The sequence below is a fragment of the Rana temporaria genome, chromosome 3 (assembly GCF_905171775.1).
Source record: "Rana temporaria chromosome 3, aRanTem1.1, whole genome shotgun sequence".
Classification (NCBI taxonomy): Eukaryota; Metazoa; Chordata; class Amphibia; order Anura; family Ranidae; genus Rana; species Rana temporaria.
In genome coordinates, this window is record NC_053491.1 from 397,841,586 (window position 1) to 397,866,513 (window position 24,928).

Here is a 24,928-nt window from a genome sequence, read left to right on the forward strand (position 1 = left end):
AGGCTCGACTGCCAGGATTTGGGCCAGTAGTTCTATATATACATGATTAATCCTAATAGACTCCTAGCTGAGGACAACATAAGTTTTGTAAACTGTAAATGAGAAGCAATTTACACCAATCCTCGCTCTCTTTCTTCGCTATGCAGAGCATGTTGTACTGATCCCACTGATAAATCATTGATCTACCGCTGGGAGAGTATCTCTTGATTACTTTCTGCAGTAAGATACAGAGATCTTGATTAAAGCTACAAGTTCTTTGTAAAGGTGCAGCTAAAGAAAACCTCTGAGTAAAATAAAGGCCAACCTCCCACTGAGGACTATGTGCCCTCAGGAGCCTAAACATACTCTTTTGTATTTATACCTCTATTCTCGCAAGTATTGCCATTTTAAACAGGGCCGTGCTATGGATCAGGGCAATAGCCAGTGGCACTAAAAATAAGTGATGGCTCTGGAGGATGCCTAGTCCACTGTTAGAGAATGGGGTTGGATTTTGTTTTAATTTATTGACTTGTTTGCTTTAAGGCAGCAGAGAATTTGGAAGCTCTGAAGCACCTCAGAATGTACGTAAATAATAGATTTAGTAAGTCCTTTGTACTGCATTCATATATTTTTTATTGTATATTTATTATGTTTTATTGACAGAGTGGGGTTGATTTGCTAAAACTGGAGAGTGCAAAATCTGGTGCAGATCTTCAAAGAAACCAATCCACTTCCAGTTATTTTTTTGTCTGAGGTGATTGTAGCCATATTAGTGCACTTGCAACAGAAACAATTGAGGACTGTCCGTGATACTTTTTTTTTTTGCAGTAACATACAATTTTTCAGGACAAGCTTTCAGGGTCCCCTTCTTCAAGGTTCGAGCAGTACTGATTCACAAATGTTAAGCACTTGAAGAGATAAGAAAGATCAAAGATTTACAACCCATCATACAAGAGGATGAAACTCTGAGGCTGGGTTAACATTATTGCCGCATGCGGCTCACAGCAGGGGTCTGGTGAGTCCCCATTCACCGTTTCAGGTCCGATTTCAGCACACATTTTTGGCTGAATTCAGGCCTGAAACGGAACAAAAAAGATGCACAAGATCCTTGTGCAAATTTTCACCAGAGCTGCAGCAAAGATATGTCTACTGGCTCCATAGAGAGTCAGGCAAAATCTCCCGCTATTGCGAATTGGATGCAGAGAATCTACATCCAATTTGCAATAGTGTGAACCCAGCCTCAAAGAAATATTCCAACAACCCCCAATACTGGTTTTCAGACAACCACCCAACCTCAGACATGAATAAATAAGTAGGAAACTTTATTCTGATTATGAAGTCACAAATACAAGCCTATAATAATTACAATTCAAATTGTATAGCAGACAAAAATGTTAAATTGTTAGAAGCATAAATCATAAACAATTTAATAATTAAAGCGAAGTTCCACCCAAAAATGGAACTTCCGCTTTAAGCACTGCCAAATTGGCATGTAATTTTTTTTGGGGGGGAGTGGGGGCTTCGGTAGGAGTGGGACTTCCTATCCCACTTCCTACTTCCACCTAGGGACCGCCTAGGCGACTCCTCCTCTGCACCTAGGTGGCCCCTCCCTCTAGGCGATCTCCTGGGACATGTGACAGGTTCCAGGAGATTGCCTATCCACTCCTGGAGCACAGCGCGACTCGCGCATGCGCAGTGAGTGCTCGGCGTGAAGCCGAAAGCTGTCACGGCCGGGTGCCCACACTGTGAATGGAGGCGCCGGCGGAGAGGAGTGGAGCTCCGGGCGGCCGCGTCGCTGGACCGTGGAACAGGTAAGTGTCTGTTTATTAAAAGTCAGCAGCTAAACTGTTTGTAGCTGCTGACTTTTAATAAACAGTAAATGGCTGGAACTCCGCTTTAAGAAGATGAGTAAATTATTTTTATTTACATTAGATATTTTTAAAGTAAGTCAATCTGACCAGAAGAGAAGAACTATTCTTTTCTTATTAAGCTGAAATCATTGTCTCTTGCTCCCACAGTTCAAGTTGCCACTGACAGGGGCAATAAAAAATATTTACAGAGGTTCTAACTTTTTCACATTGTATCAAACAAATTTAAATAAAAAATAAATAAAAAGTTTGAAAATATGTTAAGAACTCAGTCAATCAGCACGCTGAGCAAATTTCTTACCAATATACCGGCGCCAATTTGCACAGCATTTTACACATACATTGTACATTCACATCAGTCCCTGCTCTCAAGGCGCTTACAATCTAAGGTCCCCAACTCACATTCATAAACTAGGATTATTTTAAACAGGAGCCAGTGGACCTACCAGAATGACTTGGAGTGTGGTAAGAAACCAGTATAGGAAAAAACAAACAAAGCTGCGCCACATTAATCACAATTGATAAGAAAATGAAAATTATCTTTAAATAAATAAATAGTAACGATTGAGATAAATTGAGGTAAATTGGTCAGTCCATAAATGAATATTATCAGCATCAAAACAGTCAGTATGGATTCTCTAGTGGATACACTCATGCAGGTAATTCATGAAAAGCAACACCACCTCAGTGACAGGTAAAAATTGACTGAAATGATCCCTCCACCAATAAATGAGGCCGCTTACCAGAGGGCAAGCAAACTGAGCGTTTGGCTATAACCCAGCCACGGCCTTTAATCTGCAGGATTCCGGGGGAGAAGCAGCTCTCAGAAACTCGATGGGTAACACTCCTATCTTTTTATCTGCAGCATGTAATTTTCTGTAAATTTCAATGCAATATGACAACCTCGGGGCGTTCCGTACACCATTCTCAAAGAACGCTACAATTAGCACATTCAGGAACCAGACGCTTGCACAAGTTCAGATAGCTGAGCTCCCATCTTTCCAGGGCAGTACTGGAAACAAGTTCAGATGCTGATAATATTCATTTATGGACTGACCAATTTACCTAAATTTATCTCAATCGTTATTATTTATTTATGTAATGATAATTTTCATTTTCTTATCAATTGTGATTAATGTGGCGCAGCTTTGTTTGTTTTTTCCTTTGCTATGTTGTGTATCGCACGTCTGCTGCAGCCTCTGATTTTCTAGTTTAAGTGTGGATTAGCACAGTTTTTTTTGTTTTTACTAAGAAACCAGTATACCCAGAGGAAACCCATGCAGGCACAGGGAGAAAATGCAAACCTAGTGCAGGTAGTGCCATGGTTGGGATTCAAACTGGCAACTGTAATGCTACTAGGTGGAAGTGTTAACCACTTAGCCACTGTGCTGCCCAAACATTTTTTTAATTTACTGACCTAGGATCACAACAGAAAGTGAAGGAAAATCTCTTCAAAGTTAAGGGAAATCAAAACTTAGGGCCAGATTCTTGTAGAATCCGCGGCGGCGTAGCGTAAGCCATTTACACTACGCCGCCGCAAATTACTGGAGCAAGTGCCGTATTCTCCAAGTACTTGCTCCGTAATTTGCGGCGGCGTAGTATAAATGGCCCGGCGTAAGGCCGCGTAATTCAAAGGGAGCGGCTTGTATTTAACTTAAGCGCGCCCCCGCGCCGATCGAACTGCGCATGCGCCGGGCGGAAAAATAGCCCAGTGCGCATGCTCCAGCTAAATGATGGAAAACGTCAATGTCGCCGACGTGAGCATCATTGACGTAAAGTCGTATTCGCGGACGACTGAGGAAAACGTCGTAAACGACAGAAAAAGCTGACGCTGACCCGACGCAATACTTAACATGGCATACGACAGACCTACATAAACGTACCCCTCATATAGCAGGGGCAATTTTACGCTTACGGAAACTTCGTAAATTCACTGCGTCGTCCGCGTCCTGCTAATTTGCATAGACGACGGGGAAAACGACAAGGCGACACCTAGCGACGGGAAAAAAAATTGCATTTAAGATCTGACAGCGTAAGAGCCTTACGCCTGTCAGATCTAAGGGATATCTATGCGTAACTGATTCTAAGAATCAGTCGCATAGATACGACGGCCCAGATTAGGACTTACGACGGCGCAAATGGCGTTGCGCCGTCGTAAGCCCTTTGAGAATCTGGGCCTTAGGCTGTTGTCACTTGCACAGGTACACTAATTTGAAGATTCACGTTAAATCTCCTAAATTCTTTGACAACTGTAAAATGTTGGATTTTCCATCTCTTCTGGCGATGTGACAGTTGTCTGAAGGACAGGGTCCCAGATAGCAATAAAAACTTGACAGTGGTTTCAGTACTTTCCCACTCTGTAGAAAACTAAAAATCTCTCTTTGTCTTGCAGGGCTTGTGTGGACAATCGCTATTGTAGTAGGCTCTCCAATGCTGCATGTGCAGACATTAGAGGTAAGTTAATGGCTAGATATAAGACAGGTGGTCAGAGACCTAAAGTATGTGGATTCACATCAATGCAAAACAGTTTAGAAGATTCAGACTTATGCCGCGTACACACGATCTGAATTTTCGATGAAAAAAGTCAGATCGTGTGTGGGCCCCCATCGGACTTTTTTCCGTCGGTGTTTAGAAATAGAACATGTTTTCTTTTTTTCCGATGGAGTTCTGTGTGCAACTCCGACAGAGGAAAAACCCCACGAATGCTCAGTATCAAGTCGACGCATGCTCGGAAGCATTGAACTTCATTTTTCTTGGCTCGTCGTAGTGTTTTACGTCACCACGTTTTGGACGGTCGGAATTTGGTCTGACAGTGTGTATGTAAGACAGCTTTAACGATATTCCGACAAAAAATTCCATCGGATTTTAGGCCATCGGAAATTCCGATCGTGTGTACGGGGCATAAGGCCTGGTTCACACCTATTCATTTTTTAGTGCATTTTCAGTTTTGCATAAACACACTACAGTTTATTTAACATGGTTTCCTATGGATGTAGTTCACATCTGTGCATTTTGATGGAATGGCTCAGAGATTTATTTTTTGGTTCAATAGACTCAATCCAAAAAAATTACAAAAAAAAAATCTGTATTGAAAGACTCAAAATGCACCTTAAATAAGCAAACTGCAACCTGCATAGGTATGAATCAGGCCTACAAGAAAACATAGACCAGGGAACAATCAGGCTTGGACAGGGCAAATAAAAAAAAATGTGATCTCAGTCATTTAACCATAGCATGATTGTTGGTGCCAGAAGGGCTGGTTTGAATTTCTCTGTAACTATTTCCTGTTTTTTTTTACCTAAAACAGTCTGCAGAGTTTACATGGTGAAAAATGGTGTGCAAAATATTCTGTTTGAAGGTGATACACTGAAGTACGTAATTAGGTCACTTTGAGAAGTTCGGAAAGCTCTTTAGGTAATCTAGACATAAATTGGGTGCTCTTGTCAGTTAGTACTTCTTTAGGAATGCCCCAAGGCTGAAAACCTGATATAGCTCTTTGGCAATGGTTTTGACAGAGGTGTTTCGGGGGGGGAATCACTTCTGGGTAATGGGTGGCATAGTCCATTATCACCAAGATGTGCTAGTGACTTCAGCAAGGGGCCTACCAAATCCATGACGACCTTCTCAAAAGGGACCTCAATAATGGGTAGGGGTATCAAAGGACTGCAGGAATGTGGCGTGGGTGTAGAAATTTGACACATTGGACAGGAGGAACAGTTGATTTTCACTTCCTTAGTGATCCCAGGCCAATGGAACCTCTGGGTGATTCTTCCCAGGATCTTTCAAGCTCCAAAATGTCCCCCAAGAATGTGCCCATGGGCCAGTTCTAAGACCAACTTGCAGTAAGGTTTGGGCACCACCAGTTGCTCAATGGTTTCCTCTACACTCTGTAACACATGATGAAGTATGGGAGGGCAATCCTCTTTTCAGGGTTAACTAATTCCCCATCTATTTTCACTACATTCTCCCGGACCCTTAGTAACGTGGGGTCCTTCAATTGTTCAGTGGCAAAACTTTCTCTGTGTACCTCTAGATCATCAAACACTAGAGGTCGCTGTTCCTCTTCTGAGGTTTCAGGCCCTTCCCTAGGCCCTGTTGTTTCCCCTGTTAATACTGACAAGGGAAACGCAGGAGAATCTTCACACTTAGAGGATTCCTTAGTAGAACCTTCAGGCTCTGAAGAACCGCTTTATGGTGAATCTGGGCAATCCCAGAGCTCCCAGAATTTTGGTAAATACCTTCCCACAATGGCGTCATGTGGTAGTTGGGGAAACATAACTGACCTGGTGACACAGGTTACCGTGGGAGGTTTCAAAGGATACCATAGTCACCAGATGCTCTCGAGTGTCCCCATGTACACAAATAACCGTTATTTCCCTAGGGTGCAAGGTTTTTCCCACCACCAGTTCAGTTTTTACCAGGCTACCCGAATCCAACATTACAACAAGATTTTTACCATCTAAACACATTTTGCATTTCTCTTTACTGCAGTGCATGTAGTTGCAAATAGGGACTGCCGTCTCTCTGTAAGAAAGTCACAGTGCATTGGTTTATCAATAGCTGGGAAAACTGCCGCTACATGTCCCACTTCCTGACAGCGGTAACAAATTAACTTTCTATTCACCTCCTGTGGGATTGGTCTTCCAGGCCGCTCTCACCAAACATTAGAAGCAGTCCCAAAACTACCTTTATTTCCCCAGTTTTCACTCTCTTCACCACAATCCCTTGGTGCAGTCTTACCTGTAGCTGGGGATGGTCTGGTCTTGGGGTGGTAAGTCTGTGAGTCTTTGAGGGAAGACGTCAAATTCTCAGCCGTTAGATACCTTTCCACAAGGTCTACAAGTTTGTCTGTTGTTTGCGGATCTCTGTGGCTAACCCATTTCTGCAAGGTGGTAGAGAGAGACCTTTGTCCATGACCACCCGCTCCACAATTTTTGGTCTGGACAGTTTCTGACTGCAGACATTTTCTGGTGGATAAGGTCATACACTTGTGACTGGGGTGGCTTTCTAAGCCAATAACTCCAATTGTGGACACACTAAGCACGGACAGCCAGGGTTACACCCAGTTGTGGCAATATGTCCGTTTTCAAACGATCATAGTTTTTTGCATTCACAGGCTCCAGGTTATAATAAGCCTTTTGAGATTCTCCAGATAGTGAGGGGGGCACTAGTTCAGCCCATTGTTCTTTAGGCCAACTTTCTTTCTCCACAGGTGGCTTACCCAAAAAAATGGTATGATACCAGAATCACTCCCAGCCTCGGTCTGCTGCCTTTGCTGAAACTGTTTTATGATGGCCTCTGTTTGTGTTTCTGTTCCTGCCGTTCCAGCGCTTTCTGCTGAATTGCAAGGCTCTGTTGCAAAGTTGCATTTGTCTGCTGTTGGTTTGCATTTGCCAGAGCAATCTGTCTCAGTAGCTCCTCCATGCTGGCATTACTAGACCTGCCCTGCAAAACCTCCACCATATGTAAGGGATTACCTTAACAGTGGGGTGTGCAGGACCCCCTGGGTGGGTCACAGCACAGTGAAGTAGGCATGGGCAGACAACAGGATCTTTGTGAAAGCAAAAACCGTGGTTTATTTACACGTCTGTGGTTACAAAGTGCAGGCATCAAAACAGGTAAAATTAAAAACAACAGAAAATAAACCCTTGCCACTTTGGGAGTCTAATTACAGAAAACACAGAAACCTAACTACTTGTTCTGCCACGGCCTATCGCTGCCCAGACACTTGGTGGTCACATAGAAATAAACAAAGGCTTTTAGTTCCACAGACTTAATCTCACCATTCAGAGGTATTGCTGCTCCCCAGTCTGCCATGCACAGAGATCTGGTCCCAGGTTGGAGCCCCTTGTTGAAGCAATCAGGGAGTTTTAAAGCGCCCTGAGTGCTTTATCTGTTACACCTGAGCTTGTTAACCCTCATTGAGCCCAAACAGGCTCACTATACAGCACAAACACAAAAGCAATCAGTATACAGCATGAACCTGGGACAAATATATCTCCCATCCTGGACACAACCCATAGATTTTCCTGGCTTCCTTTCACATTATATGCACACATTGTTGGTATACAAGTATCTAATGCACAGGAGTCAAACAAAAGGCTTGCAGAGGCAAATCCGACCCTCCAGGCTATTTCATGTGGCCCTCACACCTCTCCTGCAGCTGCAGGAGAGCTCCAGCCCTCTTATGGTCCTACACCAGACCCTTACTTTCTGTTTTCAAGCAATGCATCCAGCTTCTTCTCAGCAGCAGCATAAGGAAAGGGGGGTGCACTGTGATGTATGGGAAAGTGGGGGACTCAACTTCTGATGGTGGGGTGGCTCTTGACATCTAATATAAAGGGGGGGATGCACTGGACATCTAATCTTACAGATACAACCAGCCCTTTTGAGGGCAATCATAATGCTGATACGGCCCACAATGAAATTGAGTTTGACACCCCTGATCTAATGGAATGTAACTTATAGTGTTCTTATTAATGTAGTTTCACAACGCCTTAGAAAGTGGGATGTTCAAGACCTACAAAACATGTTGTGCATTGATTGCTGAAATGCTTCCTGTATTAGCATTTAACATTTTAGAAACCTTTTGTCTTGAAAATAACAATTGATACAAGCATTTTTTCTGAAAGGTGGGAAGGTCAACTGTGTGAAACCAAAAATCTGAAATGAGCTACTATACAGCTATGTATTTTAATAATAAGTGTTTTAGAAGAACTTTTGTAGTGTATACTGTATACATTTTAGGGCAATGTTTCTCAACTCGTCCTCAAGTACCCCCAACAGGTCATGTTTTAAGGATTTCCCTCAGATGAAACGGCTGCAGTAATTACTAAGGCAGTGAAACTGATCAAATCATGGAAAGCCTGAAAACATGACCTGTTGAGGGTACTTGAGGACTGGAGTTGAGAAACATTGTTCTAGGGCACTCATATCTGGTTGATTTTTTGCTTTCCATATAGGTAAATGTTACTGGAAAAATAAATAAAATGTGTATTAACTGAAAATATACCACATATACCCAATATTACTATTAACCTTTGCCGATGGAGTTTTTTAAATATGTTTGATGTAATTTGAGTTAGCAATAATATTTGATATTGTCTTCCAGGTGAAATATGACTTGCTGTATAACTTGTACCACGTGTGCTGCCTGGAGTCCTGGAGCAATGCTGGCCTGCGCAGAGCCTATGCCATCTTTATCTTGGTGGCTCTGTTTTTGGTACCACTTGCTGCGATGCTGCTCCTGTACACCCGTATCGGGTATGAGCTGTGGATTAAAAAGCGCATTGGGGACTGTTCAGTGCTAAATACTTTGAGCCGTAATGAGATGGCAAAGATCACCAGGTATAATACTATATAACAGACTTGATTGTAAAATGAAATTTCTATCAACGTATTAATCTTCTCATTTTTCTTTGAAGTATTTTAAAGGATTTAGCTTTTATACTGGTTTTCTAACTGCTTATGATAAAAAAAATGTAGTTATTTGAAAACCATCATATTAAAGAGAACTTTAAGAATTAACATTGCTATCCAAAAAATCTCAATATTAATTTCTTGATTATAGTGCAATTTAGTTTTTGAAGTGAACCTCTAAAGACAGAGATATGGAAACTGCCACTGCTGACTTGTTTTTAAAGGTATAGGCAATGCTGGGACAAGGTTCTCTGATACCTGCTACCCTGGGCTGATACGGATTGTGCTTGCATGTCCACGCATGGGGCTGGGGGGGCTGGAAGGGGGGTGCTGTACACAAAAGTTTTTTTACCTTCATGCATATGATGAGAGCCTTTGAAACCACGTTATTCATTGTACACACTGTAATGCAAAATGACCACTAAATCTGCTATTGTGCAGGGATCATTGAACAGATGTCATGAGATCATCATGATTTATCTTTAATGTTGATCACATACTTGGGAACAATGCCGATTGGTTTCTTGTTATTAGTATGGCACAAGCAGTAGTCAGTGACAGTACAGGTTTATAAATTAGGAGATTACATTCTCTCAGAACAGGGATTATGCCTAAAGGTCCGTACACACGATCAGACATTTTGGCAACAGGAGAGGTTCGCCTGAGAAATGTATGTTATCTTCCTGGAAAGTCGCTTCAGTTAAGACAGAGATCATACTTGGAGGCGACTACCATTGAAATCAATGTGTACAAATCGCCTACAAGTCGGATTGAAGTAGTACAGGAACCTTTTCTGAAGTCGGATCGCCTTGAGTCGTGTGTATTAACCGCTCCCATTCACTTCCATTGTTTTTCTCTACAGCGCGACTTGGGACGACTTGAGGCGACATGAAGTCGGATCGCAAGTCGCCCTAGTGTGAACCGGCTCTAAGGCACAGGCTTTCCTTAACATTATAATAACCCAAATGTACTCTTCAGTCTGGCAACTGAGGTAGTTTATAATTAAATTGGAGATTTGTCACTTTTAGAAAAGCATAAAAAAATGTAGTGTTCAGTACAAAGAACAGTGTAATTATTTACAATGAAATATAGGTGTTGTTAAAAATGTTTGTATTTTTTATTGTAGTGCTAAAATACCAGCAACCAAAATTAAAAAACTTGTACATACAAATGTTGAAAAAAATATATTTTAGGTGTACATACGCCAAGGAGGTGCAGTTCCCCTTTGAATAGTTGTACATTTACAAACATAAAACGCTTTCAATTATATATTTAGCAAATCGAAATGGAGCATAGTTACATAGTTAATCAGGTTGAAAAAAGACACAAGTCCATCTAGTTCAACCTTAAAAATAAATAAATAAAAAATATCGTACAATCCCATATACCCAATCCTATACCCACAGTTGATCCAGAGGAAGGTGAAAAAACCCAGCAAAACATGATTCAATTTGCTACAGTAGGGTAAAAAAATTCCTTCCTGATCCCAGAGAGGCAATCGGATTTTCCCTGGATCAACTTTACCCATAAATGTTAGTACCCAATTATATTATGTACATTTAGGAAATAATCCAGGCCTTTCTTAAAGTATTTTACTGAGCTGGCCAGAACCACTTCTGGAGGGAGTCTATTCCACATTTTCACAGCTCACTGTGAAGAAACCTTTCCGTATTTGGAGATGAAATCTCTTTTCCTCTAGACGTAAAGAGTGCCCCCTTGTCCTCTGTGTTGACCATAAAGTGAATAACTCAACACCAAGTTTACTATATGGACCCCTTATATATTTGTATATGTTGATCATATCTCCCCTAATCTCCTCTTCTCAAGAGTGAATATATTAAATTTCTCTAATCTTTTCTCATAGCTTCTCTGCACTTTCTCCAGTTCCTTGATATCCTTTTTGAGAACTGGGGCCCAAAACTGAACTGCATATTCCAGATGAGGTCTTACTAATGATTTGTACAGGGCAAAATTATATCTCTCTCTCTGGAGTCCATACCTCTCTTAATACAAGAAAGGACTTTGCTGGCTTTGGAAACTGTAGCTTGGCATTGCATGCTATTATTGAGCTTATAATCTACCAAAAAACTCAGATCCTTCTCCAACATTGATTCCCCCAGTTGTACTCTCCTTAGTATGTACTGTATGATGCATGCATATTCTTAGCCCCCAAGTGCAGAACTTTATATTTATCAACATTAAACCTCATCTGCCACATAGTCGCCCAATTAGTGCATTGAGGTTGGCTTGTAAATTGGAGACATCCTGTAAGGATGTTAATCCACTGCGTAGCTTAGTGTCATTTGCAAATATAGAAATTGTACTTTTAATCCCAGACCAATATCATTTATAAAGGTATTGAAAAGTAAGTGTCCCAGTTTGACAGTTTTCTATCCAATTACAAACTGATATTTCCAAGCCTGTAGACTTTACCTTACACATTAGAAACTGGAACTGCATCGAACGCTTTTGCAAAATCAAAGTATACCACGTCCACAGCCACCCCTCTGTCCAAGGTTTTACTTGCCTCCTCATAAAAGCAAATCAGATTTGTTTGCAGCCCTTTCCAAACAGGAAAGATTCATTAATAGGGTTTATCAATACTTAGGCCTGGTTCACAACTATTCAATTTTTTGTATGTTTTCAGTTTCGCAAAAACACATTAAAGTACGTTCAACATGGTTTCCTATGGGTCATGTTCACATCTGTGCATTTCATGGAATGGGCCAGGGACTTTTTTCTGGTTTTTGGTTCCATAGACTTTAGTGGATCAAAAATGTGTATTGAAAAACGTAAAATGCACCTGGAATATGCAAACTGCAACCTGCATAGGTGTGAACCAGGGTTAGTGGAAATGCCAGGAATTTTTTTTTTTTAAATTCCTTAACTCCCTCTTCCACAGAAAATATATATCACACCTTCTCTGTGCATTCCACATACAATTCCCTTTCATTCCCACCACAACATTCTGACATCTAAGATAGTCAGTGCCCAGTATGTATATTGAAATTCTGAGGCTCATGGAGCTTATAGAAACAAGCACACCCAGCTCCTTATTCATATTATCGTATATTAAAAGTGTCAGGGCAAGCAGCAAAACATAAAGTCCATGCATGTTGTATGTAATCTTACAGTGCCACCGTTTCATTTTTTCTGGGTATGAGTACCACTGCCAGAACACAATGCTGCATACTGTACATAGCCGATGCTACATAATGTTATTACAGTGCTGACAGTGGCAGCATTTGTTAGGAAGGGAAATGGCTTATTTGGGCCAGCTTAGCCCAAACGGTCTATTTAAAGTAAATTAAACTTGAAGTTAGGCTTTAATTCATAATTTGTGTCTTAAAGTCCATCTAAAACTATAAGCCAGGGATCCTCAAACTACGGCCCACTAGCTGTTGCGGAACTACACATCCCATGAGACATTGTAAAACTCTGACATTCACAGACATGACTAGGCATGGTGGGAATTGTAGTTCCTGAACAACTGGAGGGACATAGTTTGAAGACCCATGTTATAAGCCCTTTAAAAACGACATTTATTTTAGATAGTGTGTAATAACTTATAACATTTGGGTCTTTAAATGTTTCTGGCAAATGTACCAGGGATGTCTTAAATTTTTATGTCTTTCTGATGCACTAAAACAGGTACCACTAAATTTCTGACAATGGTCATTCTATCCAGACCGCCAGCCCTAGGTGCAGGTTTCCCCCTCCTCTGCAGTTATTGGTTGTTAGGACCACCGGCGTCCTAACAACTAATGACGTGACATTTGTGTTCTACCCCAGCACCACAGGATCATGGAAATATTCTAGCTCCTTTACTCTGGATGCTTGTTGCTAAAGGTATAGGGGCACTATGATGTAAGGGGACACTGTGATGGGAACACCTGATGTAAGGAGTCACTGGGATGGGGACATCTAATGTAAGGGGGCACTGTGATGGAGGCACCTGATGTAAAGGGGCACTTTGATGGAGATGCCAGATGTAAAGGGGCACTCTGATGCATACCCATTATGTAAGGGGGCACACTGAAAATTGACAATAAATAGTTTTGATTCACTAATTGGAAATTGTATGTTGCTCTTTTTTTTTTGATATGCATAGATGAATACACATATACTAGGATCTGAGTCATCGCAAAAACATTATATTTGGACCTCTGCTGTTCTGGCCTGTGAATTTCACCTTTTTCTACCTGGACATTGATTTTTTATCTACCTAGATTTACATAATAAGTTTAAAATAAGATATTACTATGTACAGAAACTTAAACTTTTTTTTCTAGACACAGTACAATATAAATACAGTAAAACCTTGGATTGAGAACATAATTTGTTCAAGAAACATGTTTGTAATCCAAAGCACTTGTATATCAAAGTGAATTTACCCATAAGAAATAATGAAAACTCAAATGATTCGTTCCACAATCATTTATTCATTCAAGTCCTTCAGTTTAAAGTCCATATAAAAAGATTCTAGCAATGTGATAGGTTGGGTAACCATAAAATGTCCATCCACAAATCGAAGTCTCCACAAGGGGAATGGAAACAAAATCCAGCAGGAGCTACAGAGTATAAAAGAGAAGAGAGGCGCCTCTTAAGCCCTGTACACACGATCGGTTTGTCTGATGAAAACAGACCGATGGACTGTTTTCATCGAACAAATCAATCGTGTGTGGGCTCCATCGGTTTGTTTTCCATCGGTGAAAAAAAAATAGAACATGTTTTAAATTTTTCCTATGGATAAAAAACCGATAGAAAAAAATGATCGTCTGTGTGGAAGTCCATCGGTCAAAAATCCGTGCATGCTCAGAATCAAGTCGACACATGTTCGGAAGCATTGAACTTTTTCTCAGCAGGTTGTAGTGATTTACGTCACCGCGTTTTGGCACGATCGAATTTTTGACTGATGGTGTGTAGGCAAGACTGATAAAAGTCAGCTTCATCGGATATCCGACGAAAAAATCCATCGGATTAGATTCCATCAGATATCCGATCGTGGGTACGAGGCTTAAGCATAGCAATATGTTGCTAAATGTTGTACCTTCATTAAATGTAACCATATTGATACACTTAGGGGCACCACGCTCTTCTCTTTTATACTCAGTTGTGACATGACGCTACTTGTATACCAAGACATCGCTTGTATACCAAGTCAAAATTTATTTAAAAATTTAGCTTGTCTTGCAAAAAACTCTCAAACCAAGGTACTCTCAAACCAATGTATAACTGTAAATAGCTGTCTGTAATCTTCCTGAGAGATAGATCAAACCAAATTATCACATACAGTACAGGCACTCATATTGTCTCGTGTTCATTTTCTTTAATGCAATGTAACAGCGATACACGTTAACTGTACGATCCATCACATCCATCATTGTGCTTTCACTTAGGCCTCCGAGCATCCATTTTTAAAATAAATCAATTTAAAATCAATTTAAAATCATAGGTTTTTAGCATTTCCACTGATACAGTAATTTCTTATTTTAAAGAGATGTTATAGTCTCATGGGAAATACAAGGTCCCCAGCTGGTATGTAGTAAATCTAAATGCTAATCAGTAACTTCCTGGAGATAAACCTCAAATCTCAAACCAGAAAAAATGAAACTGTGGCAATTTAAAATTACATACAACATGCATGGACTTTATTTGGTGTTTCTTGGTCTGCCAATTTTAATATGCTATAACATGAATAAGGAGCTGGATGTGCTTGTTTCTATAGGCTTTCTATGGGGCTCAAAATTCCAATATACATACTTGGTACTGGCTCCATCTGAAGCCACAATGTTGTGGTGAGAATGAAAATTATGTGCTGAATCTTCAGAGAAGTATTATTAAAAAATGTTTAAACGTTTACATTCAGCTTTTTTACACATATTGGGCCAGATTCTCAATGGCGTTACGACGGCGCAACACCATTTGCGCCGTCGTAAGTCCTAATCTGGCCCAGGGTATCTATGCGACTGATTCTTAGAATCAGTTACGCATAGATATCCATTAGATCTGACAGGCGTAAGGCTCTTACGCTGTCAGATCTTAAATGCAATTTTTTTTCCCGCCGCTAGGTGTCGCCTCGTCGTTTTCCCCGTCGTCTATACAAATTAGCTATTTACGCGAGATTCCCGAACGTACGTGCGCTCGACGCAGACAATTTACGACGTTTCCGTAGCCTTTGCGACGCGTAAAGTTGCCCCTGGGTCTATGAGGCGCAGCCAATGTTAAGTATGGCCGTCGTTCCCGCGTCGAAATTTAAAAATCAACGTAGTTTGCGTAAGACGTCCATGAATGGCGCTGGACGCCATTTACGTTAACGTCTAAGCAAATGACGTCGGTGCGACGTCATTTAGCGCAATGCACGTCGGTTAATTTACCCGACGGAGCATGCGCAGTACGCATTTGAATTGGGTAGGCTTGCGCCGAGCGCATTTACGATACACCGACACAAGTTTACAGGTAAGTGTTCTGAGAATCAGGCACTTACGCTGTAAACCTGCGACGGTGTAACGTAAATCACTTATGATACGCTGCCCAGGAGCAACGTAATTATATGTGAATCTGGCCCATTGTGTCCTGTGCAGTGTCTGAAGAACTTGAGGAATGAGGAGCCATCCCTCCAAAGTTAGCAGACTATTATGGCCTGTACACACAATCTGAAAATCACACGACAGATCTTCTGGGTTTTTTTGGTTGCTAGTCTCATATTGAAATGAAGAGTTTTTAATGTGAAAAAAATGATTGTACGACAGAATTAAAATTTGGAATTGATGTAATGTGTTGTAGTTAGGGATGAGCTTTGAGTTTGAGTCAAATGTAAGTATACCGTGTTTCCCCGAAAATAAGCCCGGTCTCTCCCTACCTGCCTGTCACGAATCCCCTGTGTAAAAGTGCTTGCAGAACTTTGGTATCACACAATACAAAACTGCTGCATGCTGAGATGTAGTGCCACATACCTTCTTATATTGACTGTGATGCGCCGGAGGTCTGCAGAGGAAGGGGGGCCCGAGATCCCCCGCTGACATCTTGGAGAGGGAGAGATTAACTGAGTGCAGCTCCTCACTTGCTTTGCCTGCCGGAGCTCTGCACAGGGAGGGGGGCCGAAATCCCCCGCTGACATCTCGGAGAGGGGGAGACCAGCTGAGTGCAGTTTGCCACTTCCTTAGCCTGCCAAACCTTTCCTTCCTGCTCCGAGCACTGTGAGGGGGGGGGGGAGGAGGAAAGAAGCAGGAGATCAGCTGATTGCAGAGCGGCTGTATTCTGAAGGTACTTGGCACAATTGACACACACAATCTATACTATACACTACTGCAACAAAGTAGTGTATACACTATACACACAAGCATTCCACACTAGGGCTTATTTTCGGGGTAGGGCTTATATTGCAACCCTTTCCAAAAATCGGGGTAGGTCTTATTTTCGGGGTAGGTCTTACTTTCGGGGAAACACTATATATATATATATATATATATATATATATATATATATATATATATATATATATATATATACAGTAAATACTGTAAATACACACGTGCATATGTATTTGAGCTCTGGGGTGCTCACCCTAATACAATAGGCTGTGTGCACCTATGGCTTGCTATGAGGGAACTCAGCAGGAACGCTGGGGGCCTGAGAAGTGAAGGATTGGGGTTACTCTGTGCAAAACCATTGCAACATTGTATACTTACCATGTTTGTTTTTTGATTTTTTTTAATTATCTGTGCAATTACTTTGAATACTGTAAGTACAATCCTTTCTTTTATATAAGAGGGAATCATTTTATTCAGGCCACTTCACATTTTAACTTTGCTTATCTACTTGAAGCCCGCATTTTAGCCAAAAAACGCTATTATCGTGAGGAGAAAAAACAAGCGATTACCAGCTCATGTAAAAGGGACATTGCTACTAAGCAGTGCTCTCCAGTGCCACCTACCAATGCCCACCGTTGCAACCTACCAGTACCAATCAGTGCTGCTAAGCAATGCCACCTACCAGTGTCCACCAGCGCCACCTATCAGTGCCCATTAGTGCTGCCAATCAGTGTCCATAAGTGCCTTATCATGAGTGCCATCTATCAGTGCTGTCCATCAGTGCCACCTACCAGTGCTGCCCATCAGTGCCCATTAGTGCCAACTATCATTGCTGCCTATCAGTGCAGTCTCATCAGTGCCCACCAGTGCCACCTATCAGTGCAGTCTCATCAGCGCAAATCTTTTGTTTACCTTTTTTGTTTGTTTACCTAAAAATACAAATATAGTAGTAATTACGGTAAATACCACCAAAAGAAAGCTTTATTTGTGTGAAGAAAATTATATAAATGTCATATGGGTACAGTGTAGTACAGTGTAGTATGACCGTGCAATTGTCATTCACAGTGCGATAGCACTGAAAATTGGCATGGACAGGAAGGGGGTATAAATGCCCAGTAAGCAAGTGATTAAGTGATACATAAAAACTCAAGGATTCAGTTTAAGAATTCTAAAAGTGGGAAAAATGTTATGGTCACTTAATCCTTCCAGGTCACCTTTCTGGGAAATCCTTTTCCACAAACCCTTTTCTGGCAGAGTGCTGGACACACAACTTTCAGGCTGGGTTCACACTGCAGTACGGGGCGGCACATAGCAGGGGTCCTATGCATCCCTGATCACCATTCCAGGTCCGATTTTGGGCTGAATTCAGACATGAAATAGACCAGAAGACGCACAGGACTCCTGTGCAATTCGATCCGCAGCCATCCCGAAGATGTATGGACCGGCTCCATATAGAGTTGGTCACAATCTCCTGACATGCAAATTGGATGTGGAGAGAACCGCATACAATTCGCAACAGTGTGAATTCAGCCTCAAGCTTATAGTAACAGTATTTATTGGGCGATAAAAAATAAATTTCACCAATTTTTTTTACTTCAACCCTGTTTAGAAAAAGTCAATGCTATTTGTTTTCTGCTGTATTTCACTGCTTTTAATTAGGAGAGATTTTTATTTCCAAATGGATTTTACCTACATATGAATAAGTGAGTGAATTTTTTACTCATTTGCACATCTGAAATGTTTTGCTACTCTTGAGCATGATCATACATTTTTAATTATTTTTAGTAGATAAACTGTCCCTACAACACTGTGGGCTAGATTCAGGTAGGGTGACGTAAAATTGTGCGGGCGTAGCGTATGTTATTTACGCTACGCCGCCGCAACTTAGACGGGCAAGTGCAGTATTCACAAAGCACTTGCTCCGTAAGTTGCGGCGGCGTAGCGTAAATCTGCTGGCGTAAACACGCCGAATTCAAATTGTGAAGAGGTGGGCGTGTTTTATGTAAATAAAACATGACCCCACGTAAATGACATTTCTCACGAACGGCGCATGCACCGGCCGTGAGCGTATCCCAGTGTGCATGCTCCTAATCACGTCGCAAATAGTCAATGCTTTCGACATGAACGTAATTTACGCAAAGCCCTATTCGCGAACGACTTACGCAAACAACGTAAAAATTAAAAAATTTGACGCGGGAACGACGTCAATACTTAACATTGGCTATGCCTCATATAGCAGGAGTAACGTTACGCCAGAAAAACCCTTACGCAAACGACGTAAAAAAATCCGCCGGGCGCACGTACGTTTCTAAATCGGTGTATCCAGCTCATTTGCATATTCTATGCTGAAATCGACGGAAGCGCTACCTAGCGGCTAGCGTAAATATGCAACTAAGATACGACGGCGTAAGAGACTTACACCAGTCGGATCTTAGCCTAATTTCGGCGTATCTTGCTTTTTCTACAAATTACAAAAACAAACAAAAGCAAATTCACTGTTCCCAGCAAATTGCTGAAAAATTCAGCTTTGAAGATATTTTCTATTGCCAGCAATATTACCTCCTAGATCATGCTGTGCTTTGAAACATTGGCTACTGGCTGGTCATTCAACCCAATACACAGAAGGTAATTTGTGTTTGAGCAGTGCATTTTAGTAGTGGCCAGAAACAGCTAGAGCAAGCAAATGAATGCACAAACATGGCCAAGTTATGCTGCTACAAACATAGATAATCTACAGTAAATGTAAGATCCCATTTTTTAAAAGGCTTTGGTGACAAGTACAATTGTACATTGCTGGGTAAAGGGACATTTATCGGAGGTGAAAAATCTCGCGCCAACTGGATATATGTGAATAAAAGAAATTTAAAATAATGTGAATATTAATCAAAATTGTAAATACTAATATTAATGAGCTGCTCCCCAAAAATCAGTAAACTGAAGCAATAATGTGTAAAAGTGAAAACTAGGGGGCGCTGCAAGTGTTTAAATAAACAATCGTAAAAATAGTGCAAGATGATTGCTAATATAACCAACAATATATTAAATAGAATAAACCATAAGGACAATGTGAGTAATAAACTAGATGCCCACCAAAGACATGTGATTAATAATAGTGATAATTGTCTAAATAATTAATAAATGTGAAAAAAATTCCATTAATAAAGTGCTAGTGCTCAATATAGCTTGTGCTCAAAGGTTGATTCAGATCCACTCTACAAGGTTTCCACCTCCACCAAAACGAAAGATCACACCAAATGTGCTCAAGGATGGCACCTTACCAAATGGTGTTGACCTGATTACTTAAAAAGAGGTAAAAAATAGCATGTATCACAAGCCCTGGACTTCATGCGCGGCTCTTAATCCCTTGTCCGATGTGTCCGCCATAATATCGCAGTCCCGATAAAAATCACAGATCGCCGCCATTACCAGTAAAAAAAAATAATAATAATTGTCAGAATTCTATCCCCTATTTTGTCAATCACTATACGCTTATTGCAAAAAACAAAATTCCCCAAAATATGTAGAAGAATACGTATCGGTCTAAACTGAGAACATTTTTTTACGTATCGGTCTAAACTGAGAACATTTTTTTTTTAATAAAAATTGGGATATTTATTATAGCAAAAGGCAAAAAATATTGATTTTTTTTCAAAATTGTTGCTCTTTTATTTGTTTATAGCGCAAAAAAAAAAACCTGCAGAGGTGATCAAATACCACCAAAAGAAAGCTCTATTTGTGGGAAAGAAAGGACGTCAATTTTGTTTGGGAGCCACATCACACGACCGCGCAATTTTCATTTAAAGCGTGACAGTGCCAAAAGTTGAAATTTCGCGTGGGCAGGAAGGGGGTATATGTGCCCAGTAAGCAAGTGGTTAATGCTCCAGCTCCAGCTATCTGACTCACACCGAAAAATTAGTGGAGCAGGGACAGCAGCAAAGCAATTATCACCCTCAAAATGTAGCTGTCACTATAATGAATGCAGGAAACGGTATGGATTCTTAAATAGAGCTGACATCTTCCTGAAACTATAGCCATACATTGGAGTTTCATCAATTTACCTTGTTTTATTTTTTTTTAGTAGAGAGACAATAAGGTAAGTTATTCCCCTTATAGAGAAAAGGAGCTACCTATATATGAACAATTTCATGCCATTTATTTATCTTTTTTTCATTTACAAACTTTTTGAGTAAAATTGTGGTACAAAGAGAAATTTCAAAAACAATATAAAAGGGTCTTACAGTATCATAAATTGTAAATAACTGACATATAGAAAATATATATGTACAATTGTATTATGGTTTTGGTACAAATACATTTGTATAACCTAAATATAGAAAGATGTATTAAACATACAATTTATTCTTCCTTATTTTTTTTTTTTTTATAAATGTTACAGAATTTAATCAACACAGTTGGTCCTTTTTGTAAGATGGTGATATATGATGTTTAAAGAAAAGTAACTTTTAGACAATGTTCTAATGTCATCATGCAATTTACTGATTTATGAAAGGTGTTGTGTGCTTCTTTTTCAGGAAGAAAAAACGAGCTGTAATGATGATGGTCATTGTAGTCCTTTTCTTCACAGCCTGCTGGGCACCCTTCCATGTGGTCCACATATTATTTGAATACAGTAAGTTGTGTGCATGGACAGCACATATAGCATAGGAGGCAGGGTATAGAGTTAAACAGCATGGGCCAGATTCACATAGAATTCCGGCGGCGTAACGTATTGCATTTACGTTACACCGCCGCAAGTTTTACGGGCAAGTGCTTGATTCACAAAGCACTTGCCTGCAAACTTGCGGCGGCGTATCGTAAATCCATCTGGCGCAAGCCCGCCTAATTCAAATGGGGCGTGTATCATTTAAATTAGGCGCGTTCCCGCGCCGAACGTACTGCGCATGCTCCGTTTTGAAATTTCCCGCCGTGCTTTGCGTGAAATGATGTCGCACCGCCGTAATTTTTTGAACGGCGACGTGCGTTACGTCCTTTCCTATTTCCGGACGACTTACGCAAAATAAAAAAAAATTAACATGGCAAGTCTAAATATAAGCCAAGAAATAGCAGCCTTAACTATACGCCGGGAAAAGCCGACTAGCGACGACGTAAGAGAATGCGACAAACGTGCGTACCTTCGTGGATCGCCGTAAACAGCTAATTAGCATACTGAAATCGTACGCCTGTCGGATCGAAGCCAGAAGCCGTCGTATCTTGGTTTGAGGATTCAAACTAAAGATACGACGCGGCAAATTTGAAAGTACGCCGGAGTATCAGCAGATACTCCGGCGTACTTCTTCTGTGAATCTGGCCCCATGTGTGGATTTGGTCATTCAGTGAAAAAGAATAATGTTACATTACAGTATATAAACAATAAACACAAAAGGAATTTTGGTGAATTGCCGTCCCCTTGACTTGAATAGACTAGATAAAAATATGGATCTAGTCACATATAGAAGCAGGGCTGCTGTAAGGAATCACAGGGCCCCATACAGCCAACCTGACAGCCCCCCCCCCAAACATTTCAGAACAGTATTTTCACAAAAAAATACACTAAAATTGCTAGTGGACACAAACCTATCATAAGTTACAAAATCCCTATAAAGTTTATTTTTGACATCTGTGTCTGTATCTTGTCACTTCCTGTCCCGTAGCCAAAACAGGAAATATGAGGAGATCCTTCCAAAGGGAGAAAATCCCTAATTGTCACCAGAATTGCAAGAGCTAGTGTCACCATTGGAAGATATCTTTTTTTTCCTATTCTGGTGACACCCCAAAGTTTGGGATTTTCATTTACTTTCACTTTCGGTGATAATGATAAACAGGACTCATTGAGAGAGTGAATCTCCCTAAGAAGGGCACAGACAGCAATAAAAACCTGGCAGATGTTTTAATTTCTCTCCACTTTATCCAAAATATTTTTAAAAATTTACCTTTAGGCCCCTTTCACACGGGGCGGATCAGTAATGATCCGCCCCGTGAATCAGTAATCGCTCCGTTGATCCCGCTGAGCCGGCGGGTGACAGGGCGGTCCCCGCACACTGTGCAGGGACCGCCCTGTCTTTTCTCGGAGCTGGTCGGATGTCAGTGGGCATGTCACCGCTGACATCCGTGCCTCCATAGAAGACCACGGAGCGCCCGTTCAGGTCCGCCTAAAAAACTGGCAGTCCGCCCGTGTGAAAGAGCCCTTAGTTGTACTTTTAACATGCCAGCATAACAGCAGTGTTCCTTGAACACCTGAGGAGGTTACTAGTTTTCAATGACTGGTCAGGCATAATTCGACTTGATAAGCTTAGCTATTCTAGTGCATTGAATTACATGTCACTGGCCATGATCAATTTAAAGAGATGTGCAGGGCTCCTTCAGAAGAAATTAAAATACTGTAGCTGCTAAATATTAATATAAGGACACTTACCTGTGATGTCCTCACCTGAGCCAATTGTTCAACTGGCTTTGAGTGTAGGCACCGGAATCTCTAGTAAGGGAGAAAGGAAGTGAATCCTTGCTCATAGCTCATAAGTAAGAACTAGTAGTTACGGTTTGAAACATGTCAGCTGTTGATTGCATCTTTTGCTGTATGGTTTTTAACCAATAAAGAAATTGTTGTTGGAGTGCGGCCATCCAGATTGAATTATTTTCTACTTGCTGCACGCCGCACTCGTCCACAGTAAGGATACAGTGAGAAGGCGGCAATCGGACATCTTGTTACACCCTTGGAGTCTTGCATTTCACACTTATTTTTAACAGTAAACTCAGCAGTATTTTAAAAATTCGTCAAAAATTTTGATGTTGGTTTTTCAAACATCAAAGGTGTTCTGTCATATTAGCAAACTTCTGAGATCAGCACAGATTTTTAAATAATGTATTTCACAATATAAGCTTAGTTTACTGGTAAAAATAAGTGTGAAATGCATGACTCTGGTGGGTGTAACAAGATGTCTGCTTGCCGCCTTTTCACTGTATCCTTACTGTGGACGAATGTGGGGTATAGCAAGATGGAGGTGACGGAACGTCACTTCTGTTACAAAATCTGAGGGTCGCCTAATCTGACGAAACACTGCATTCTCACTGTATCCTTACTGTGGACGAGTGTGGGTGTAGCAAGATGGCAGCGACGGAATGTCACTTCCATTACAAAATCTGACGGGTCGTCTAATCTGACAAAACATCTGCCCACCTGTCCCAGGATTTATAATCATGGCCTCTAATTTCTATGATACACACACCTCTGTTGGTCAAAAGCGTTACTTCCTGGTTGATCATCGTTGTTTCCTGTCTCTTCCTGTTCACTGGACTGAAGTGATGATGCATATTCCCTATCTAATTAGGAGGCTGGAAGCAGACAGGTGACAAAGGAAGCTGAATTGCTCAACCAGGAAGTTGACTTGCTTAATTAGGAACTGAATATGACACCTAACTGGCTGTGCCAGGTTCCAGCTTATCTCTGTTTGTTTAGAATAGAACAAAATAAAATATATTACATTTTTCACCTCTTGCAATTATGGCTTCAATGCTCAGTGTTGATTGGTTGTAAATAATTTCACTTCTAGTACAACCGTATTAGTATCAGAGAATGATTTAATAAATAAATAATGACCTCTGTCCTATTTCTCACCTTACTTACTTACAGATGACTTGGAAGAAGAATATGATGATGTCACAGTAAAAATGATTGTGGCCATTGTACAAGCTGTTGGGTTTTTCAACTCATTTAACAACCCAGTGGTTTACACTTTCATGAATGAAAACTTTAAGAAAAGCCTGGTGGCTGTGCTGTTCTGTCACTTTAGAGTTCAAGAACAAGCTGACAAACGGGATTCTAATAATCTGGAGAAGCCCAAGGTTGGGACATCCAACTTTCCTCATAGGAGAGAGGGACGGAGCCCTCACAGTCAACTCAGTGCAGAGAACTTGGAACTCCGTCTATGTGAGCAATTTCCAGCTGCCAAACTGGAGTCTGTCACCTACCCTCTTGTGAACTCTCACAAAGACCTCCTACCCAACGGACAGTCTGCATAATCACTGCTGACCAGAGATGGGCTTTCAGTCAAAGGAAGCTTTTTACCATGACAAAAAAAAATTATAGGAAATAAGAACCGTGACATTTCTAAAACTTTTGTTCACTTTATACTTAAAGGGCATATTTCTTTCCTAATTGCCCCAACCAGAACATCTAATTTCAGGTAATTGTTCTGCTAATTAAAGGCTGCAAGTCAAAAAGGTTAACTAGCTAGATAAGTCTGGAAACAGGAGACCACCCCTTATGCACTACTTGGTCCTCAGATCCTTTTGGTAGTCATATGGCTCCAGAGCATGCATTCTGAAGTTCTGCAGATCAAGCTCTCAGGGAAA

The 24,928-nt window shown here is 40.9% G+C and overlaps 1 protein-coding gene across 1 annotated transcript in view; it reads left to right on the forward strand.

Moving 5' to 3' along the window:
* LOC120932974 (pyroglutamylated RF-amide peptide receptor-like) overlaps positions 1-24,642 on the forward strand; it is a 148,307-nt gene extending 123,665 nt beyond the window's left edge. Inside the window, exons 3-6 of the mRNA XM_040345876.1 lie at positions 4,240-4,301; positions 8,959-9,194; positions 21,112-21,209; positions 24,207-24,642. Coding sequence (XP_040201810.1) covers positions 4,240-4,301; positions 8,959-9,194; positions 21,112-21,209; positions 24,207-24,595 — 785 coding nt within the window. The 3' untranslated portion in view covers positions 24,596-24,642. The remainder of the gene's footprint in view (positions 1-4,239; positions 4,302-8,958; positions 9,195-21,111; positions 21,210-24,206) is intronic.
* Positions 24,643-24,928: the final 286 nt, after the last annotated feature.